This window comes from Zootoca vivipara, chromosome 5 (genome assembly GCF_963506605.1).
Source record: "Zootoca vivipara chromosome 5, rZooViv1.1, whole genome shotgun sequence".
NCBI lineage: Eukaryota > Metazoa > Chordata > Lepidosauria > Squamata > Lacertidae > Zootoca > Zootoca vivipara.
In genome coordinates, this window is record NC_083280.1 from 94,633,043 (window position 1) to 94,654,592 (window position 21,550).

At 44.8% G+C, this 21,550-nt stretch overlaps 1 protein-coding gene across 1 annotated transcript in view; it reads right to left on the minus strand.

The window, feature by feature from the left end:
* Positions 1-21,550, minus strand: part of LOC118096523 (potassium voltage-gated channel subfamily KQT member 1-like) — a 265,503-nt gene that overhangs the window by 190,202 nt on the left and 53,751 nt on the right. Inside the window, exon 12 of the mRNA XM_035138468.2 lies at positions 12,474-12,585. Within this exon, the coding sequence (XP_034994359.1) occupies positions 12,474-12,585 (112 nt within the window). The remainder of the gene's footprint in view (positions 1-12,473; positions 12,586-21,550) is intronic.

A 21,550-nucleotide genomic window follows, 5' to 3' on the forward strand; every position in this document is an offset into this window, starting at 1 on the left:
GCTGGAGGAGACTCTTGAGAGTCCCATGGACGGCAAGAAGATCAAACCTATCCATTCTGAAGGAAATCAGCCCTGAGTGGTCACTGGAAGGACAGATCCTGAAGCTGAGGCTCCAATACTTTGGCCACCTCATGAGAAGAGAAGACTCCCTGGAACGCTGTGGATGTAGCCTATCTTGATTTCAGCAAGGCGCCCCATGATATTCTTGTAAAGAAGCTGGTAAAATGCGGGCTAGAGAATGCTACCATTCAGTGGATTTGTAACTGGCTGACTGACCGAACCCAAAGGGTGCTCATCAATGGCTCCTCCTCATCCTGGAGAGACGTGACTAGTGGGGTGCCACAGGGTTCTGTCTTGGGCCCAGTCTTATTCAACATCTTTATCAATGACTTGGATTGAGGGCATCCTGAGCAAGTTTGCAGATGACACCAAATTGGGAGGGGTGGCTAACACCCCAGAGGACAGGATCACACTTCAGAATGACCTTAACAGATTAGACAACTGGGCCAAAGCAAACAAGATGAATTTTAACAAGGAGAAATGTAAAGTACTACACTTGGGCAAAAAAATGAAAGGCACAAATACAGGATGGTAGACACATAGCTTGAGAGCAGTACATGTGAAAAAGGATCTAGGAGTCTTGGTAGACCACAAACTTGACATGAGTCAACAGTGTGATGCAGCAGCTAAAAAGGCCAATGCAATTCTGGGCTGCATCAATAGGAGTATAGCATCTAGATCAAGGGATGTAGTAGTACCACTGTATGCTGCTCTGGTCAGACCTCACCTGGAGTACTGTGTCCAGTTCTGGACACCACAGTTCAAGAAGGATACCGACAAGCTGGAACGTGTCCAGAGGAGGGCAACCAAAATGGTCAAAGGAAATGATGCCTTATGAGGAACAGCTTAGGGAACTGGGTATGTTTAGCCTGGAGAAGAGAAGGTTAAGGGGTGATATGATAGCCATGCTCAAATATATAAAAGGGTGTCATATAGAGGAGGGAGAAAGGTTGTTTTCTGCTGCTCCAGAGAAGCAGACACGGAGAATGGATTCAAACTAAGGGGTGATATGATAGCCATGTTCAAAGAGCTGTTCGACAGTGGAATTTGCTGCCAAGAAGTGTGGTGGAGTGTCCTTCTTCTGAGGTCTTTAAGCAGAGGCTTGACAGCCATATGTCAAGAATGCTTTGGTGGTGTTTCCTGCTTGGCAGGGGGTTGGACTGGATGGCCCTTGTGGTCTCTTCCAACTCTATGATTCTAAAAGACCGTAATGTTAGGGTCCACAAGGAGAAGTGGACAACAGAGGACAAGATGGTTGGATAGTGTTCTCGAAGCCATGAACATGAGTCTGACCAAACTGCAGGAGGCAGTGGAAGACAGGAATGCCTGGCTTGCTCTGGTCCATGGGGTCACAAAGAGTCGGACATGACTAAACGACTAAACAACAACAACAACAACAACAACAACAACAAATATGTTGGTGTCAGGGACTGGGCAGAGGAGGAGGATGCTAGAGAGGGGGGGTTATGTCAGGGGTCAAATAAGTGTTGTTTACTTTTTATAATACATGGAAGATGGATCTCCCTTGGGAGGTTGTGGGCTCTCCTTCCTTGGAGACTTCTAAGCAGAAGTTGGATGGTAATCTGTCATGGATGCTTTAGGTGAGTTTCCTATGTTGGAGGGGGTTGCACTAGAAAGATGACCCCTGGGGTCCCTTCCAGCTCCAGGATTCTATGTTGTTCTGCTTCAAAAAAAAAATAAAAAAAAATCCTTCCAGTAGCACCTTAGAGACCAACTAAGTTTTTATTTTGGTATGAGCTTTCGTGTGCATGCACACTTCTTCAGATACACTGAAACAGAAGTCACCAGACCCTATGTATAGTCAGATGGTAGGGAGGGGTATTACTCAGAAGGGTGGTGTGAATGGGTGATTGGCTGATAGGAGTGGTAAATCTGTTGATGACTGTTAACGACTGTTAATGAGTGCAATTGGTCTTGCAGGAAAAACCAAGGGGTGAGATGCTAAAAATAGCTTTCTCATGTATAATGAGATAAGACTCCAATGTCTCTATTCAGACCAGGTCTCTCCATGGGTTTAAGCTTGGTAATGAGTTGCAATTCAGCAACTCCTCTTTCCAGTCTGTTTCTGAAAATTTTCTGTAATAAAACAGCTACTTTGAGGTCTTGTATAGAATGTCCTGGAAGATTGAAGTGTTCTCCTACTGGTTTCTCCTACTGGTTTCTCTGAACGAAAGCTCATACCTATGACAAAAAAATTGCCAAATCTGCCCCTAGTCTGAGTGATGACATTATGAACTCACCTCTAATTTCCTGGAGCACTGGACGTGGATCCTTCGGGGTACCTTGGGGGCACCACAACTATGATGTAGAATGGAAGGTGAGAAGCAGGGGCACCAAATTTTGGTATTGCACAGGGTGCTGCTGAGATTTGAGGCCCCAAAGCCCACCACTGCCCTGATTGTCATATCCAGATCACAAGCCAGAAAACATGCTTCCTTCCTTTTTGTTTTGTTTTAAATAAAGAGAGAAACTGAACCAAGGAATGGCAACAAGGTCTCCTGGACAAACCCTAAACCCTAAACTACAGGTTGCTTTGTAACTGTCACAGCTTCCATGGGAGAATACTGAATGCTTATTTCTATTCAAACATTGGCAAGCAATGCACAATGTACATATGGATTCTGTATATAAACATACACTCGTGCTTCTGAAGAGCATGATACACCCAAGTGCAGCTACCAAGTATGAAATTAGCGACCACATTCAATGTCTTCGTCTCAAAATGCATGCACACCAAAGGTGCTTTATCAGTTAAAGCATGTGTTGAAAGCTGAAATGCTTTCCACCATTTTACTATGACAGAGTGCCCTCTAATGTCCAAAAGTTGTCTTCTAGCAAAATCCACCATGCTTTTGTCAACAGATGTGTATAATAGTTAGGAAGGTGCCAAAGTTACATTTTTGTGGATGTGTCTGCACAAAACAGTTCAAGATATTTATCCAAAAAGTAGATATGTATTATTCAAAAAGGAGAAATCTTCTTTGGGATTTTGAATCCTAGACTTAGTGTGCTCTATTCCCTGTTTAAGAGATATCTGCAAATTCTCTTCAATGATCATCGAGGCACAGGAGCAGTTTTTTCTCTTGTGCCATCAAACTGTTAAACTCGTAGTTGGGTAGTGGAAGGGGAGGCCAGTTGTGGAGTGGGGCTCCTTTGCTGTACTGCTGTATTGTATTGTGAGCGGAATAGTGTTTGTATGAGGTACGTTTTTACATTGCAATGTAGTGAAAGCAAAATTCCAAGTATCCTTGGTACTTGGCCAATAAATTATTCCTATTCCTATTATTCCGATCTTCTCCTTCAGGTGGAAAACCCTCCCTGATTAACTTGGAGGCAGAAGATGTGGCTTAATAATGCATCTTAGTATTGCATTCAAAACGTTGACCCTTTGGCTAGTGTTCATCTAGTTCCCTAGTGAAAAACCCTGCTAACCCACTAGTGCTTCTCATTCAGGGCTGGCTTGCTCTTTTCACATGCCAAAATTAAAGTCGCAGGTCTGTAGTGCATCCCTAACATTGACTATGCAAAAGCCTTTGACTGTGTCGACCACAGCAAACTTTGGCAAGTTCTTAAAGAAATGGGAGTGCCTGATCACCTCATCTGTCTCCTGAGAAATCTCTATGTGGGACAAGAAGCTACAGTTAGAACTGGATATGGAACAACTGACTGGTTCAAAATTGGGAAAGGAGTACGACAAGGCTGTATATTGTCACCCTGCTTAATTAACTTATATGCAGAATTCATCATGCAAAAGGCTGGACTAGATGAATCACCAAATTGGGAGGGGTGGCTAACACCCCAGAGGACAGGATCACACTTCAGAATGACCTTAACAGATTAGACAACTGGGCCAAAGCAAACAAGATGAATTTTAACAAGGAGAAATGTAAAGTACTACACTTGGGCAAAAAAAATGAAAGGCACAAATACAGGATGGGAGACACCTGGCTTGAGAGCAGTACATGTGAAAAGGATCTAGGAGTCTTGGTAGACCACAAACTTGACATGAGTCAGCAGTGTGATGCAGCAGCTAAAAAAGCCAATGCAATTCTGGGCTGCATCAATAGGAGTATAGCATCTAGATCAAGGGAAGTAATAGTACCACTGTATTCTGCTCTGGTCAGACCTCACCTGGAGTACTGTGTCCAGTTCTGGGCACCACAGTTCAAGAAGGATACTGACAAGCTGGAACGTGTCCAGAAGAGGGCAACCAAAATGGTCAAAGGCCTGGAAACGATGCCTTATGAGGAACGGCTTAGGGAGCTGGGTATGTTTAGCCTGGAGAAGAGAAGGTTAAGGGGTGATATGATAACCATGTTCAAATATATAAAAGGATGTCATATAGAGGAGGGAGAAAGGTTGTTTTCTGCTGCTCCAGAGAAGCGGACACGGAGCAATGGATTCAAACTACAAGAAAGAAAATTCCACCTAAACATTAGGAAGAACTTCCTGACAGTAAGAGCTGTTCGGCAGTGGAATTTGCTGCCAAGGAGTGTGGTGGAGTCTCCTTCTTTGGCATAGCTGCCAAGTTTTCCCTTTTCTTGCGAGGAAGCCTATTCAGCATAAGGGAAAATCCCTGTAAAAAAGGGATAACTTGGCAGCTATGTTCTTTGGAGGTCTTTAAGCAGAGGCTTGACAGCCATCTGTCAGGAATGCTTTGATGGTGTTTCCTGCTTGGCAGGGGGTTGGACTGGATGGCCCTTGTGGTCTCTTCCAACTCTATGATTCTATGATTCTATGAATCCCAAACCGGAATTAAGATTGCCGGAAGAAATATCAACAACATCAGATATGCAGATGACACAACCTTGATGGCAGAAAGCGAGGAGGAATTAAAGAACCTTTTAATGAGGGTGAAAGAGGAGAGCGCAAAATATGGTCTGAAGCTCAACATCAAAAAAACCAAGATCATGGCCACTGGTCCCATCACCTCCTGGCAAATAGAAGGGGAAGAAATGGAGGCAGTGAGAGATTTTACTTTCTTGGGCTCCTTGATCACTGCAGATGGTGACAGCAGTCACGAAATTAAAAGACGCCTGCTTCTTGGGAGAAAAGCAATGACAAACCTAGACAGCATCTTAAAAAGCAGAGACATCACCTTGCTGACAAAGGTCCGTATAGTTAAAGCTATGGTTTTCCCAGTAGTGATGTATGGAAGTGAGAGCTGGACCATAAAGAAGGCTGATCGCCGAAGAATTGATGCTTTTGAATTATGGTGCTGGAGGAGACTCTTGAGAGTCCCATGGACTGCAAGAAGATCAAACCTATCCATTCTTAAGGAAATCAGCCCTGAGTGCTCACTGGAAGGACAGATCGTGAAGCTGAGGCTCGAATACTTTGGCCACCTCATGAGAAGAGAAGAATCCTTGGAAAAGACCCTGATGTTGGGAAAGATTGAGGGCACTAGGAGAAGGGGACGACAGAGGACAAGATGGTTGGACAGTGTTCTCGAAGCTACGAACATGAGTTTGACCAAACTGCGGGAGGCGGTGCGGGACAGGAGTGCCTGGCGTGCTGTGGTCCATGGGTTCACGAAGAGTCGGACACGACTAAACGACTAAACAACAACAACAACACCGTGACTGATGAAGAAATGGAAAGTATTGTTAGAGACAGGGGCGTCTTAAGGTTATCTGGCGCCATGGTGCAGGGATCCCTCAGGCGCCCCCCCACCCCCATGTTTCCCTCCGGGCGGTCAGCACCTCTCCCTCGGGCCCCTCTGCAGCCCACCTCGCTCCCCCCATGCCGCCATGGCGCGCCCTCTGCTTCTTGCCCGCCGTGGGCAGGACCGCCAATGGCGATGCCGGACTCGCACTCCGCCAGGAAGGGCCAGGCGCGGCGGGCAGCCAGAGGGGCGGCCCAACGGGCGGGGACGCTGCCAGCTGTGCTCCACCTCCACCTCCGCCTGCTTGGCAGAAGCAGCTGCACGGTGCTGCCGTCCAGGGAGCCCTGGCTGCCGGGCCGACAGAAGCCTCACGGCTGGCTTCCCCGCAACGGCAACCACAGCCCGAGAAGAGGTGGGCGAGGGCGGCGCTGCCGGCGGGGCTTGAGGCAGCTCCTCCAGTAGAGAGGAGGCTCAGGGCACGGCACGGCACGGCGGAGGCGCCCTACAGCACCCTCCAGAACTTGCCGCCGTGGCGCCCTGCGCCAGTAGCTTCTATGGCTAAGATGCCCCTGGATTTAGGGTAAGCTCTAGAAATTAATAATGCTAGCATTTTAATAATTTGTGATATGAAAGGAGAATGCAAGCTGCAAAGGAATTCCTGGGCTAGCTTATACAAAACAACCTGGCTGAGCTAAGGTTATCAAAAGAACAATTGAGGAGCATTAACAATACCAGAGAAATCCTTGCCCCACTTGTGAACAGAGACTGGGGATTTAGAAGGTTGCCAGGGCAACTGCAGGGGGGCGGGTGGGTTCTTGGGAGGAAGAAGAGATGAGATCCATCTTCCTCCTCTCTGCGCGCTGGGGAAGAGTCACCAACTTCCAAGTCTCCCTACTCCGGAGTCACTTCCATTCCAAGGAGCCACCCAACTCCACTTTGTAGGGAGGAAAGAGGTGCTTCCATCCCACCAGAGGAGATCATGTGTGTCAAGTGTGTCATGTGTGTCAGTAGGCCAACAAGTGTAATTTTTAATAGGCAATAGGCCCCTGTTTTTGTTGCCATAAAGCAAAGGAACTCTGCTGTGTCGCTTTAATTTCAGCTGCATCTCTTCTCTTGCTTATACATTTTCCTATTATTATTTCTTTAAAAACTACCTCATGCAATACATCCAGGAAACACATTTAAACCTTTTCCATAGTGACACATCTAATAAAAAGATGGCATACTGCACTATGATTCAAGTGACTTTCATTTCAATTCTGTTTCACCACACTTATGGTTAAATAAAACTACATTTATTATTGAGTAGACTGAATAAACATACACCCTAACAGGGGCGTACCCAGGATCAAAACTGGGGGGGGGAGCCATGGTCATCCAGGGGCGGGGCCAAGGCACGGGAGGGGAGGGGCCACAAAGTGGGAATGTGGGCGGGGCTACAGAGCCCAAGTTTCATCCTGGGCGCCGCCCCAGGGAAGAGTGTGCGTGTGCGGCGGGGGGTGGGGCCCCGGGCTCCACTTTGTGTGGGGCAGCCTGGCGCCCCCTCACCACCTCCACCGAGGGCTGCCCCGCCTGAGTAGGAGGAGGAGGGAGGGAGAGAGGGAGGGCTGGCTGAGCAACCAGGAAGCTGTGCGCTCTAGTTGCCTCCGCTTCCCACAGACCCGGCGGGGGCGCGAGCTGAGGTCCACCCTCCTTTCCCTCCATCCCTCTCCGGGGGCAAGGCCTGGCTCTGCGGCTTAGAGCCCCTCCACCTTCTCCGCCTCCTGCTGCGAAGCCCCCTCCCCTTTCCGCAGCTTCTGCTGCCGCTGTAGCCCAAGCAGAAGCGGTGGCGGCATCTGCTCCGCACTCTGAGGGCGCGCCAACCCGGGAGCTGCTGAGGCGCCGCGCCGCCATGGGCTATGGTTGCAGCTGCCAGGAGCGGCCCATGTGCAGCCCTCGGAGTCGGGGCCAGTGGGGTTGGGTACGCTGTTGGGGCGCGGCCGGCAGGAGCAGTAAGTGGCGGTGCTGCCAACGCCAGGGCTGGGCTGGGCTGGTTAGGAACACGGCTCCCGCGCTGCCCTCACGCTGGAGCTCGAGGAGGGGGAGGGAGAAACGGAGAGGAGGAGGAAGCTGCTTCCCTGTCTCCATTGCTCCTCCTTTCCCTTCGTGCGGGTCCCTTCCTCCCAGCGGCGTCGCTAGCCTTTATGCGCGCGGCGGACACCCCCCCCCGGCGGGCTGTCTTCTGATTTGCCGCCCCGGGCAGCCAGAAGGCTAGCGACACCGCTGTGCCTTGCTGAGCCACTTCAGGCTCTTGCGGGAGCCCGATGCATCTGCAGCTCAGCTGCAGCCACCGTGAAGCAGGACGATTTATTTTTATTTTTTGCTTCTAGGGGGGCAGCTGCCCCCCTGCCCCATGCTGGGTACGCCCATGCACCCTAATGCAGGTTTTTTTGTGTGTGTTTCATGCCTGCCAATATAACGTAACGGAAAAAAAGGAAACCAAACCCACATATTTTCCATATAGCATCTTAGAGTCACTGTTAGGGCTGATCTCAGGCCCTGTATCCAAAGACGCAAACAGCAACAGATGATGAAGGCTGTAGCACAATAGGAAACAGGTTAGCACCCAGCATAGGCATGTAGGTGGGTCTGAGGGTTTTTGCTGCAATATCCTTTTCCTTTTTAAAAACTTAGGTAACCAGGTACACTGTGAACTAAAGCAGCAGTACAGGTATTCCAGGGAAATGAAGGTGGCTAGAATCTCAGGCAGCATGGTGTAGCACTGGCCTGCGAGCGGTCCAGTTGGAGAACAGCCTTTACCAACGAAGAAACTCGATTTCAGGACGCAAGGGAGAAACATGCCAAGAGGAAGGCACGCTTGGCAAATTCACACTGTGATCAACTCCCACCTGGAAACCAATGTCCCCAATGTGGAAGGATTTGTGGATCCAGAATTGGCCTCCACAGTCACCTACGGACTCATTGTTAAAATCCTGTTTATGGAAGACGATCTTACTCAGCTACGAGTGATCGCCAAAGAAGAAGAAGAAGAAGGTGTAGCACAGTTCCTCCAGATATCAGATTAGGTGTTGGTTGGTTCGTTAGTTTTCCCCATGAAGGTACTGGTCTTCTAAAAACGGCAGTGGGGAGTGGTCAGGAATTGTGATTTTATCAGATGTGGAATCCTCTAGTCCCAATTCATGATCAAAAAGTACAGTATCAAGCATAAAACTCAACCATGCTGTTATCACACTACAAGCAGGTTTAAATAAACATTATTAAGACATGCTTACCTGGTTATACATCTGCTTTTAAAGAAAGAAATGGTTTGTTATGGGCTGTGCTATATGTTTAGTTATAAAAAGTTAAGCAAAATTGGCAGTACAAGCACATTAGTCACAGTTAAAACAGCTATTTCAAGTAGCACTTCAAAGAAATAAAAGAAAGGCCAAAACTCACTTTACTAACCGATGTACCATTAGAAATATCTGGTACACGAGGGGTGCTATGGCCAACCGGCTAATGCAATAAAATTTTGATTTTGATTTGGTTTGGTACACGAGGGCACATCTGACTCCAGTAAATAACTGGACCACCATAAACAGACCCAGGTTCAATCCTTACTCAGCTGCAAAACTCAGTGGCTGACATTCTGCTGGTCTCAATCAGTCAAACCTACGTCATTATAGGGATTATTGCAGGGATTGGGATCCTCAGCCCTGGGAGCTTCAGGCCCCTGTATCTGACCCTCGATACTTTACCTAGACTATGCCCCCTCCTTGAGCCATGTCCCTTACTGACCCCTGAAGTATTTTTGCCTGGCTGAAATGTCCCTGAACTGTGGAAATTATTTTTATTTGCCAGGATAGGTGGGTGTGTACATGCACATGTATGCATTTGTGTATGGAGGAGAGACTTTTGCATGGCTATAATGCAGCATGCCACAAAAAGGAAACCGTTGTTCCACTGCTGGACTTGGTTCTACCCAGGGCTTTTTTTCCAGCCAGAACCCAATGGAACTCGGCTCTGGCACCTTCAGGTGAACACCCTTGCCATTCTAAGTGAACAAGGGAGGTGTGTTCATGGTGAGTTCTGGGACCTCTTTTTCTACCCACCACCGGCATGAAGAGTTCTATATTTGGCAATGTTAGTCTGTTGCAGCAGAAACAACAAAGAGTCTTGTAGCACCTTAAAGACTAACATGCTTGTTGTGACATAAGTCTGAAGTCCACTTCCTTAGACGCTTAAGAATACAGGAAGAGCTGTGCTTGATTCCTCTTCTCACAAAGGCAAACCAGATGCCTGTGGGCAGTGCGCAAACAGAGCAGGAGTGCAAACACACACACCCCCACCTGCAATTCCAAGGAAGTGGTATTCAGAGGCATACCGTCTCTAACAACAGAAGTGTAACATAACTGCTGTGGTTAGGGACCACTGATCCGTGAATATTTCTAATCCTTTTTCAAAGCCATCCAAGTTCATAGCTACCACTGCCTCTTGTTGGAACAAATCTATAACAAAACTATGCACTGTTTTAATAACTATTTTTGTCAATCCTGACTCTTCCATTATTCAGCTTCACTGCATATGCCCAAATCCTAGCATTATTATTTTATGCACCCTAATTTAATACACCTCTATCATGTCCCCTCTTAAAGGTAAAGGGACCCCTGACCATTAGGTCCAGTCACGGGTGACTTTGGGGTTGCGGCACTCATCTCACATTATTGGCCGAGGGAGCTGGCGTACAGCTTCCGGGTCATGTGACCAGCATAACAAAGCCACTTCTGGCGAACCAGAGCAGCACACAGAATCTTCCCACTGTAGTGGTACCTATTTATCTACTTGCACTTTGACATGCTTTCGAACTGCTAGGTTGTCCCCTCTTACTTATGACATAATGCATCTGTTGGTGTTTAAGGCACCACAGGATTTTTTGTTGCTGCTACTTATATATCAGCACCAATCTCAATAGAATGATATATGAAAGTAAGCATATGCATTTTGACAAGCTCACAAAATGACAATTCTGCTTGTACTCTTAAGATTGAATAAAACCTTACTTCCAAACTTTTCCATGCCATGTTTTAGTACAGCAAAGAGGCCAGCACTTTAAAATACGTGATGAGAAATAGTTCACTGTGACTTAGCATTAGTAAAGTATTTAAACTATAAACATACAAAATAAAAATATTTACCATATATCAGATAAAATGTAGTAATTTACATGCTTAGGTACAAAACTTACAGCAACAATTTACTTGATCCACATGACTGATTTACACCTGGTTCCTTCAGTGCAGGGATTCAATGCTGCTTTGAAAACATCTCTGTTCCCTGGTGCTTTCCTTAAGAGCGGTCAGACTTGTGTGATTTAGAAAAGCTGGCTCATAGTAATGCTTCACCTATCTCATGTGCCTAATACTGTATATCTTGCATCACTCTTTTTCTACATGTTGCTTTGTGAGGTCTTGGCACCATTTCAGGTGCTACAGTATGTAACCCTAATTCTGCATCTGTAAGGAAGAAATCTTTTAATGTGGCAGCACTTACACTTTGGAACTCCCTGCCTATTGACATCAAGCAGGTGCCTTCACTGTGTTCATTGTGGTGCTTGCCAAGAACATAATATTGCCATGTGTTTTAATCTGGTTTTTAGCTTATTGCTGGTTTTGAATATTTTTGAATGTTTTTATTGATAATTTCATTGTTTTATTCTTTTTGTAGACCACTTTGAAGTCATTTAACAATCAAGTGGTATATAAATTTTATGAAAGAAAATAAAATTTTTAAAATACATATATATATAATCATTATAACAATAACTCATGCATATATTATGGTAGCAATGAAAAAGCCTTTATATAAAAATGTCTGTATTGAATTTCTGATCCATATATAAAATAAGTGGAGTCCAAAGCGTCTCAAAGTATTATTGTCTTTGTCTTCCATCATATAGATGTAGGACTTCAGCAAGTTTTGCCACTATACCATTCACTGACTCTCTGAAATTTTGATCTTGAGGTTTAAATTTCTGGCAGAATATCTAAGTGTCTCTAAATTTTAATTTCTCAATCAATTTCTCTGAAGAGTACTTAGGCACCACAACCAAATTTTTGACAATGAATATTAAAAGCATGAAAAGCCTTTTTCAAAGGGCAACTTCCATTTCATGAAAGCTGCATGCACTCCAACTCTGTAAAGATGTAATTTATTAACCCTCCTCTGGGGGAGGATTCCATTGCCCCAGGATTGTTGTAAAGATGCTCCACTTCTCACTAAAGCTATGCTGACAATACAGTGAAAGTACACAAAACGGGGCTCCAGAAAAAAGTCTAAATAGGCCACGAGGCACACAAGGTGAAAGGTAGTATTGGAGGTGTGGAGGTCCCAGAGTTTTAAATATTAATGCCAGCTCCTTACATGGAATCTTATTCACAAAAATGCTAACATCTCAATCAGCATGCTATAACAGTTACATTTTTTTAAAAAAAAATGATACAAATCCACCATAATAGCTCAACATATTATACAAAAACAAAATAAAATAGGTCATACAGACCAAAAGGGAGCGTACTGAATCCTTTGCCCAAAAGACACTGCTATATAAACCTTCTTCAAATAACAGTTAGAGTTAACATCCATCCTGCAGAAAACACCTCCGTTGATCAACAAGTTATTATGCCAATTCTATCACAAACATCAAGTTGCAAGGCACTACAGGTGCACGAGGAAGTGTTCCAGGAAGTTTTGTAACATCTGCAAATGTCATGTGTTTCTAAGAAACACTCATAATTATTGCACTTACTGTGACACATCAGACACGGGCAAAGGTGCCTCTTCAGAGATGAGGTCCATGTCTTCTGTGAAACTGTTGGCCCTTGACATTTCATCACTGTTCCCTTCCAAACGCTTTTTTACTAAACAAAGAATGTGAAGATACAGCATGTTAAAGGGACAGAACAGCAAGATTACACAGGTTTCTCCGTTTATACTGCAGTTGTTGCCTTTCAGTCAGTGCCTTTAAGAAGCACTGCTTTTAATCCTTATTATGCTCTCCTTCCTCAAGGCAATTCTTTACAGGTAAAAGTCCTTGGGCTTTGGTTTTTGTACCTGCAAAGACTGATTCTTCATTTGAAAGCAGCACTGAAAGGGAGGTTGACCCTGAAAGCCAAGGAGCAGTACAGGAGCTCCAGTGAGCTCACATCCTGTGCACACAGTTTTATTTTTTTAAAGGATAATATGAACATAGTGAAGGAATGACAAGTAGAATATTTCTAAAAATATTGGCGATGCGCCCATTGTTATGACAAGCAGTCTATGTGTACAGAATTGCATTTTGCAAAGAATGAGTGGCAGAGATTATGAAGCAGCTCTGCGCTTTTGACACTCAGAGGCATTTTGTCACACTGTGATGTGAGCCATCCTTAGAGCTAGTTTTCAGTGCATACTTTTCATTTAAAAAAACAGGTTTAACCATCTTAAAGCCAAAGTTGTGTTTCAGATAATACCATTTCAGGACAAAGAAATAATAACAAATCTATATTTGACCCTGTTACATATGCGGAAAATCAAAATTTACTATGTTCTCTGCATTTAAGTAACTGAGTAAATAGTAAGTTACTGTGTAAGTGTAGGCTACAAAGTTTATTTCAGTGGTTCTCACATCTAAGGATGACCAGGATCACCTATTACATGGATTGCTAGGCATATTTTTACGTATTTAATAAAGAGTGCAATCCTATCTTTGTTTACTCAGATGCAAGCCACACTTTCAGCGGTGCTTCAAAATAAGCATGCATCATAGCCTCTTGTTGTGAACAGTGGGTTAAATTACACAGTACTCGGGTATTGAGGAGCACATCACCCACATCTGGGTGCCAGGTGCACTGGGTTACCACGGCAACACCAGCAAGGTTAAGTATATGACTTGCTGAGTCAGTCATCATCCCATTGGTTGAGAAATGTAGTCTTTGGGGCATGGCTTTCATTATGGCCATGTTAGTTCATGTCCTGTCCTGATACTGCCCTGTTTGCTGTCAGGGTCTGGATCTGTGAGAGTCAGGGGAAGAGACTGTGGGTTTTACACGGCAGCATTAGATTGCATGATGATAGTGTTGGCAGATCTCTCTGTACATATATCTCTTTAATTCAAGGACCAGAAGAACTGTATATACCGTAGTAGATAGCATAGCTGCCAAGTTTTCCCTTTTCTCGCGAGGAAGCCTATTCAGCATAATGGAAAATCCCTTTAAAAAAGGGATAACTTGGCAGCTATGGTAGATAGTATTGTTTAGCATTGTCTTGCATCCAGAGACAACAAACACTTTGTAACTTTGAACTGTGTGGGAGAGGAGTTTCCCCCTAAACTGGGGACTCTGGAAGAAGCTGTCTGCTGGGAGCAGGAAATCTCAGAGGCGTCTGCTAGAGCTCCGCATCCTCTGCTGGCACATCACACTGGATGAGGGGGGCGACTTCCACAAGTCACAAACACCTACAGTAGATGTCTAGCAAAGCAGCTGAGGCTAATTGCTAGTTTCTCTTTCCACCTTCTCCAAGCCTCTGATTTGAGAACATTTTTAAAACATTTTTTTTAAAAAAAGTCCTGTGAGGCAGAGCTGCTTTCAGGACCTCTGCATAGCCTGTGCATGCTTCTTCCAGACAGGGCTAACTATTGTAAATGGGCCATTCAGATATCACAAATAGGTCGCTGACAACACGGGTTTTTTGTTTGTTTGGTGCAGCAGTCTCGTCCCCCCACTTATTGGACTTTATGCAGAAAGGGTAAATCAGGATTAATTTGGGAGGTGGGCTGGTATTCTTCACCTTCTGAGTTAATCCTCCATACAAATAATCAAGGGCAGTCAATAGTTAAGCCTGCCTGAAAAGAATCCTCTTGTTCTCTCATCAGGCAAGTCTCAAAAAAGCTCTCAGGAGAGGACGGAACTACCAGGGCAATGGGACTGTTCACTCCAGCAGCTTTGCTTGGAAATTGCTCCCATGTATGTCTATAAAATGCAAGATTGTTCTTCTGTGCCTCCTGAAGGAAGGCAGATCTTCCCAACTTTGCATTCTTTGATTAAAATAATAATAATAATAATAATAATAATTATTATTATTATTATTATTATTATTACATAGTAAAATATGTAAGTAAACTAGAATCAATCCTAATAACAAATAACCACAGATTGTAGGCATTTCACTGGGGACACATAAAAAGTGTGATTCAATTTCAAGAACATTAAATCACCTGCCGCTTTCCATCTTCTTAACAAGACCAAAGAAAAAGTAGAACACGCCTTATAAGTAAGTATAATCAGAGGGAAAGAGGGCCAGCAAGGAGCAAAGTGAAAGATATAATTATTCCAAATTTTCACATACAGGAGATGGGGGGGGGGGTAGAGTCTGCTGGTGTTCCTTTTTATCTGTGTACCTTATGAAGTCAAATCAATTCCTAAGGAATATGTCTCGTTTTTGTTGTGCCCTAAGCACACAGCATTCTTTGCAATTTATGAACTTAGGTGGCAAAGGGAGCTCAGAGGAGGAGGAGATATTGCTCCCAGAGAGCTGGCGCATTATGTGATTTGTCATTAAGACCACCCTGGGAGGTCCTTCTCTAGGTCCTCCCTACCTTTAGAAGTGAGGTGGGTGAGAGAGACTTCCATGGCAGTGCCCCAGCTGTGGAATACTCTCCTTGGGGAACACGTTTTTATTTGCCTGAGTCTTTTAACTGTTTTAAAACTATTGTAATGCTAGAGTTGTACCTGTTGTATTGAAAGAACAGTAAGAGCAGGCTGATGCTCCTGATCTTAACTTACTAATGTTGCTATTTACATTATTAATTGTTAGTCACTATAAAAATCTCCAAACTAAAGAGCAGCATATAAATCTTTGTAATGAATAAATAAATAACAAAATGGTCCAGTAATTGTGTAAGCCCATGCATAGTTTCCATTATGCCACAGAAATTGGCAAGGTGTGAACAGCTTTAAAATTACCAAAAGGTTTACAATCAATAAAAACCACAAGGTTCAATGTTAAGTTTGGCAAGACTAGTAGCTCTGCTATGCTGTCAGACTCAGGAATTCTATCCCTCCCTGGTGGCAGAAAGAAGCAGAGAAAAACAAGTCCCTTTTATTGAGTTCATTCATTCATAATAGTGAGAGACAAAAGAATGCCGTCTGCCCCAACAAATGTGTTGCTCCAACTGAGCTCCTCCTCCCTCTTCCCTAGCAACAGCATTTCCCTTTACGGTGTCTACTCGTGGTCAACTGTCTCCAAGTCCTCTGTTCCTGCACTCTTAACAAACGCCGAGTTCTAGGAGAAGTGGGGTCAGAAATACTCTCCAGTGACAAGGTAGCTGCTCTTCCTCTCCTGGATCTGCCTCACCTTCCCCTTCTCCCAACACTTCCCAACTCTTCTGTTCATCTGTCTCTGAGCTGTGACCTTCCTCAAACCCCTGCTGTAGATCGGCTGCATTCCTCTTCTCCTGCAGCGGCAGGAGAACGGGTGTGTGTGTTGTATAATAATAATAATAATAATAATAATAATAATAATAATTTATTTGTACCCCACCCATTTGGCTGGGTTTCCCCAGCCACTCTGGGCGGCTTCCAACAGAGATTAAAAATACATTTAAACATCAGTCATTAAAAACTACTCTAAACAGGGATCTCCACCATTCCTCCTCCATCTTGTCCCCTACAGTCCAGTCCCTGACATATGTATTGATATTGACTTGTATTGAGATAATTTCAACAAAATCCCATCATGTCCCAGAAACTGGCATATTTATGACACATGGCACAATCCAAACTGAGGCACGGAATAGCCCTTTGTTTTCAATGGAAGGGGCTAAGCTCATAAAAAAACTACTTCCCATGGAAAGTGATGAGGCTTTAGCTGGTGTGCCAATTTCAACAGTACCTGGATAAAGATAGCCTTGCCTTATTTACCCAGGCTCCAGCAATCTCCTTTGAAAGCAGCTTGGAAACTCCAGCTACTCCAGAAAAGGGCCGAAAGGTCTTTAACAGGAATCAGTGCCTGTTGTTGTTGTTGTTGTTGTTGTTGTTGTTGTTGTTGTTGTTGTTGTTGTTAATTTATTTATTAATTATTAATAATCAAAATGCAAGTAGATAAATAGGAACCGCTACAGCGGGAAGGTAAACGGCGTTTCCATGTGCTGCTCTGGTTTGCCAGAAGCGGCTTTGTCATGCTGGCCACATGACCTGGAAGCCACATGACCCGAGCTCCCTCGGCCAATAATGCGAGATGAGCGCGCAACCCCAGAGTCGGTCACGACTGGACCTAATGGTCAGGGGTCCCTTTACCTTTACCCTTTAATAATTTATACCCCGCCCATCTGGCTGGGTTTCCCCAGCCACTCTGGGCAGCTTCCAACAGAAGAATAAAATAATTGATTAAAGATTAAAAGCCTCCCTAAATGTTATCATCTGCCATTTCCAGGTTCTGATTCTGACCTTTGAAGACCTTAACAGATTAGGACCAGGTGGAACTGGAGATGTTTTTATGGAAAGTGACTAATAAATTAAGTAAGATAATCTTTAGAGGCCCTTCTCTAGATTTCCCTACCAAGGTTGTCTACCCTTTTCTACTCCATGAAGAGACTTTACATTTTCTCAGGTTTTGTATACAGTGGTACCTCGCAAGACGAATGCCTTGCACAACGAAAAACTTGCAAGACGAAAGTGTTTTGCGATCTTTTTGTTGACTCACAAGACAAATTTTTCTATGGCTGTGCTTCCCAAGACGAATTTGTTTGCTTTTTTTTTTTGCTTTGATTTGTTTAAATTGGAAAACCGCAAGACGAAATTTCCGCAATACAAAACAACTTGCGGAACAAATTAATTTCGTCTTGCGAGGCATCACTGTATCTGCATTTTAATCAATTTTTTGTGGTGATGGGTATCTTATTATACTGCTTTATTTGCCACTGGTGTTTTTTTGCTCTTTTACTGCTTTATTGATGGCTGACATATTGCATTTTAGGAGGCTGCTATTGGGCATCATACAAGTGCTGTAAGTACATAAGTGCAGATGAATAAAACATTGTCTAACAATGTCTAAATAAAAAATAAAAACTTGTCTAGTAACACCTTAAATACCGTGTTTCTCCTAAGATAAGACGGTCCTCAAAAATAAGCCGTGTCAGGCTTTTCATTAGAAGAATAAATATAAGACATCCCCGAAAATAAGCCGGGGGTGGGAGTCGCTTCAGGGAGCACAGTGCAGCGCGAAGAGCCTGGTGAGAGGCAGCTGCGGCTGCAGGTGAAGCCCGGGATCTGCGTGGGCGACTGGAGGCGAACACCCTGAGCGCTGCGGCGGTGGCGAAGAGGCGCCCGATCAGCCCGCTTCTCAGCTGGAGGAGGAAGTGGGGCGGGGGAGAAAGTTCTGGACGCCGAACGCGCTTTCCTGACAGCAATGAAGCCTGCTTTGATTGTCATCGTGAGTTTGGCAAAGCCGAGCTGCTGCCCCGCTGGGCTCCTCGCACTGCGCCGCTGCCGCCTGCTGAAGTTTCCTGGTCCGCAGAGGGGTGGGGTGGCGAGCAGGGAGAACTGGCTTAAAATGGGGGGTGCTCTGGTGCTCTTGTGTGTGCGTGCGCACGAGGGAGAAGTCCCCTTTTCCTTACCCAGATGCAGCAGCAGGAGGAGGCTACCCCCGCGAGGTGGGCAGTCTGTGCTCTGCACACACACACCCCGTTTCGCCTCGCTCCGTCTCTCCCCCCTCCGCAAAGACAGCAAAAAAGAAAAAAAGACATCCCCTGAAAATAAGCCGTGGTGTGTTTTTTGGGAGGAAAAATAAATATAAGACGTCTTATTTTAGGAGAAACACGGTACCAAGTTTGTTATTGTATAAGCTTTCGTGTGCATGCATCTGAATGCATGCACATGAAAGCTTATACCAGAACAAACTTAGCTGGTCTATAAGGTGCTACTAGACAATTTTTATTATTATTAAAATAATTATTATAAGGTGCTACTAGACAATTATTATTATTATTTCTAGTGCATCAGACCAACACAGCTATCTACATGAAGCAATTTAGATGTAAGCTTCGCTCAATCACTGTTTGCAATTAGTGCAATGCACGTTGCACAGCATAAATAGTTGATGCTCCCAGAAGGCATTTCAGATGCAAAGTATATAAATAACAAGTTTAAAAGGGCAAAGCTAAAGGGACCCTTAAAAGATTAAGGCTGCTACCAGAAGCAAACAACTATAAACAACTTGTTTTTAGTGTCTCAAAGGTAAAGGGACCCCTGACCATGTAAGGTGTGGGAGATAGCCAGCCCAGTGTTCGCCCTGCAATCACAGGCTGATGACGTTTCATTCAGGAATGTTATGTGCTCGGTTGCTGTTGTAATTCTCTGTAATATGAAACGTCCTTACTATGTCTGTATCTGTGTGTCGTGGCTCTTACAGCTGAGAGGAAGCATCTCTCGGCTGGGGAGTTTACCTTAAAATAAACATCTGAGTTTTAATGAAAAGGAGTCACCAAAAGTAATTTCTAGACACTGAAGCGGAATTACTTTTCTAGCTGCGCATCAAGCTCTGCAAATTAGAACTGGAAAGAAAGGTTAAAGTTTTAGCAGAGGAAAACGCCATGGAGCGTACTGGGCGAACTGGCACAGCTGGACATTGCTAGTGAGCAGATAGGTTTTTTACCTTATGTTTCTAGGTGCTGTGCTGTATCTTTTCAAGATACTTTCACAAGATACTTTCACGACTTTGACCATTAGGTCATGACTGACTCTGGGGTTACAGCTCATCTCACGTTATTGGCCGAGGGAGCCGGCGTACAGCTTCGAGGTCATGTGGCCAGCATGACTAAGCCGCTTCTGGCAAACCAGAGCAGCGCATAGAAACACAGTTTACCTTCCCGCTGGAAGGTACTTATCTACTTGCACTTTGAGGTGCTTTCAAACTGCTAGGTTGGCAGGAGCTGGGACTGAGCAACAGGAACTCGCCCCATCGCAGGGATTCAAACCGCCGACCTTCTGATCGGTAAGGCCTAGGCTCTGTGGTTTAACCCACAGCACTACCCGCATCCCAAAAACTAACAAATTTAGGCCTGAGCAATTGTGATGATCCCTTGGATTGTGATGTAGCTCAAGAATGCCACCTAGCATTTTACATTTCTCTCAAGAGAGCAGTATCCTTAAATTCCATCCTATTTTCACAAAGGTCATATAGTTCTTTATTCCAGTGTTTCTCAACCTTTTTTGGGCCACGGCACACTTGATCCGTGAAAAAAATCACGAGGCACACCACCATTAAAAAAGTTAAAAAAATTAACTCTGTGCCGCCCTATATTATAATTATGACTGTAAGAAACACTTGCCAAATATTGCTTTCCGGTGGGTTAGCATTGTGTATTGGCGGCCGCCAGGCTCATTTGCAGTGAGCTTTGGGAAAGAGGAGGATAAATATTGCTTTCCGGCGGGTCAGTGCTGATTATTGGCGGCCGCCAGGCACATGACAATGCAAATCGCCCTTCTCGTCGCCGCACGTCGCCGCACACCAGCCAGCGTCTCGCGGCACACTAGTGTGCCGCGGAACAGCGGTTGAGAAACGCTGCTTTATTTTACTATGTAAGTGCAGAGCTGTTGAGCAGAGGAATCTAATCTAAACACATTTCTGACTGGCCACAGAAACCACTAACATAAGAAATGGTGCAGAAATTTGTCCCGGAAAAAAGAATAGTCCATTTTCATATAAGGCTAACTGTACCCAGCCATGTGTTGCTGTGGCTCATCCCTGTGACTCCCCCCACCCTGTCCCAACCCATGACCTGTCCCAAACCTGCCCTGCCCCCAACCCAGGAGAGCCCCCACCTCCATTCAGCTCAGTCTGCTGTTTCGTTCTTCCCTGATAAATCCAAGCTGAGATGTTTTGGAGAGGGAAGCTTTTCTAGCTGCAGTACCAGTGGAGTTGCCGCTAGAGGGCAATGTTTTGCAACCTCTCATGTTCCTGTTTTTGTGGTCTTTCAAAAAAACCCATGTTTTTACCTGTGATAGGTGTGACATCTGTATAATCTGTTGTTGTTGTTGTTTAGTCGTTTAGTCGTGTCCGACTCTTCATGACCCCATGGACCATAGCACGCCAGGCACTCCTGTCTTGCACTGCCTCCCGCAGTTTGGTCAAACTCATGTTCGTAGCTTCGAGAACACTGTCCAACCATCTTGTCCTCTGTCGTCCCCTTCTCCTAGTGCCCTCAATCTTTCCCAACATCAGGGTCTTTTCCAAGGATTCTTCTCTTCTCATGAGGTGGCCAAAGTATTGGAGCCTCAGCTTCACGATCTGTCCTTCCAGGGAGCACTCAGGGCTGATTTCCTTAAGAATGGATAGGTTTGATCTTCTTGCAGTCCATGGGACTCTAAGTATAATCTAAGTTTATACAAACACTTGCCTATTCACATGTGACGTTGTGTCCAAATTTCAACGCGATCGGTCAAGCGGTTTTGGAAAAAAGTGGAATATAACAAACATGGACAAGCTTACATTTGATAAGGTAAGGTAAGATTTGGTTAGACTGGTCTTAAATTCCCATAAAGTTTTGTTTCTTGGAACTGCCAAACCACATTTCTGGCAGTGTTCTCCTTCGCAATCTCTCTCTTGCAAAGAACCTCTGGAGTACGTCTGAAATCCAACCCTGCTCTAGCAGGTAGCAGGTAACCAGGAAATTGACAAAAATGGATTTTGATTCCATTTGCCAATCTTTGTGCACAATTGCCTTCTTCTCTCCCTGTCCACCCCCACCCTTTTGTCAGATAAATTTATTTTTATATTTGACCTTTAAAAAAACAAAACATTTCTCATTAAAAGTATTTCCCATGTACTAGGACTCACGTACTTCATGTA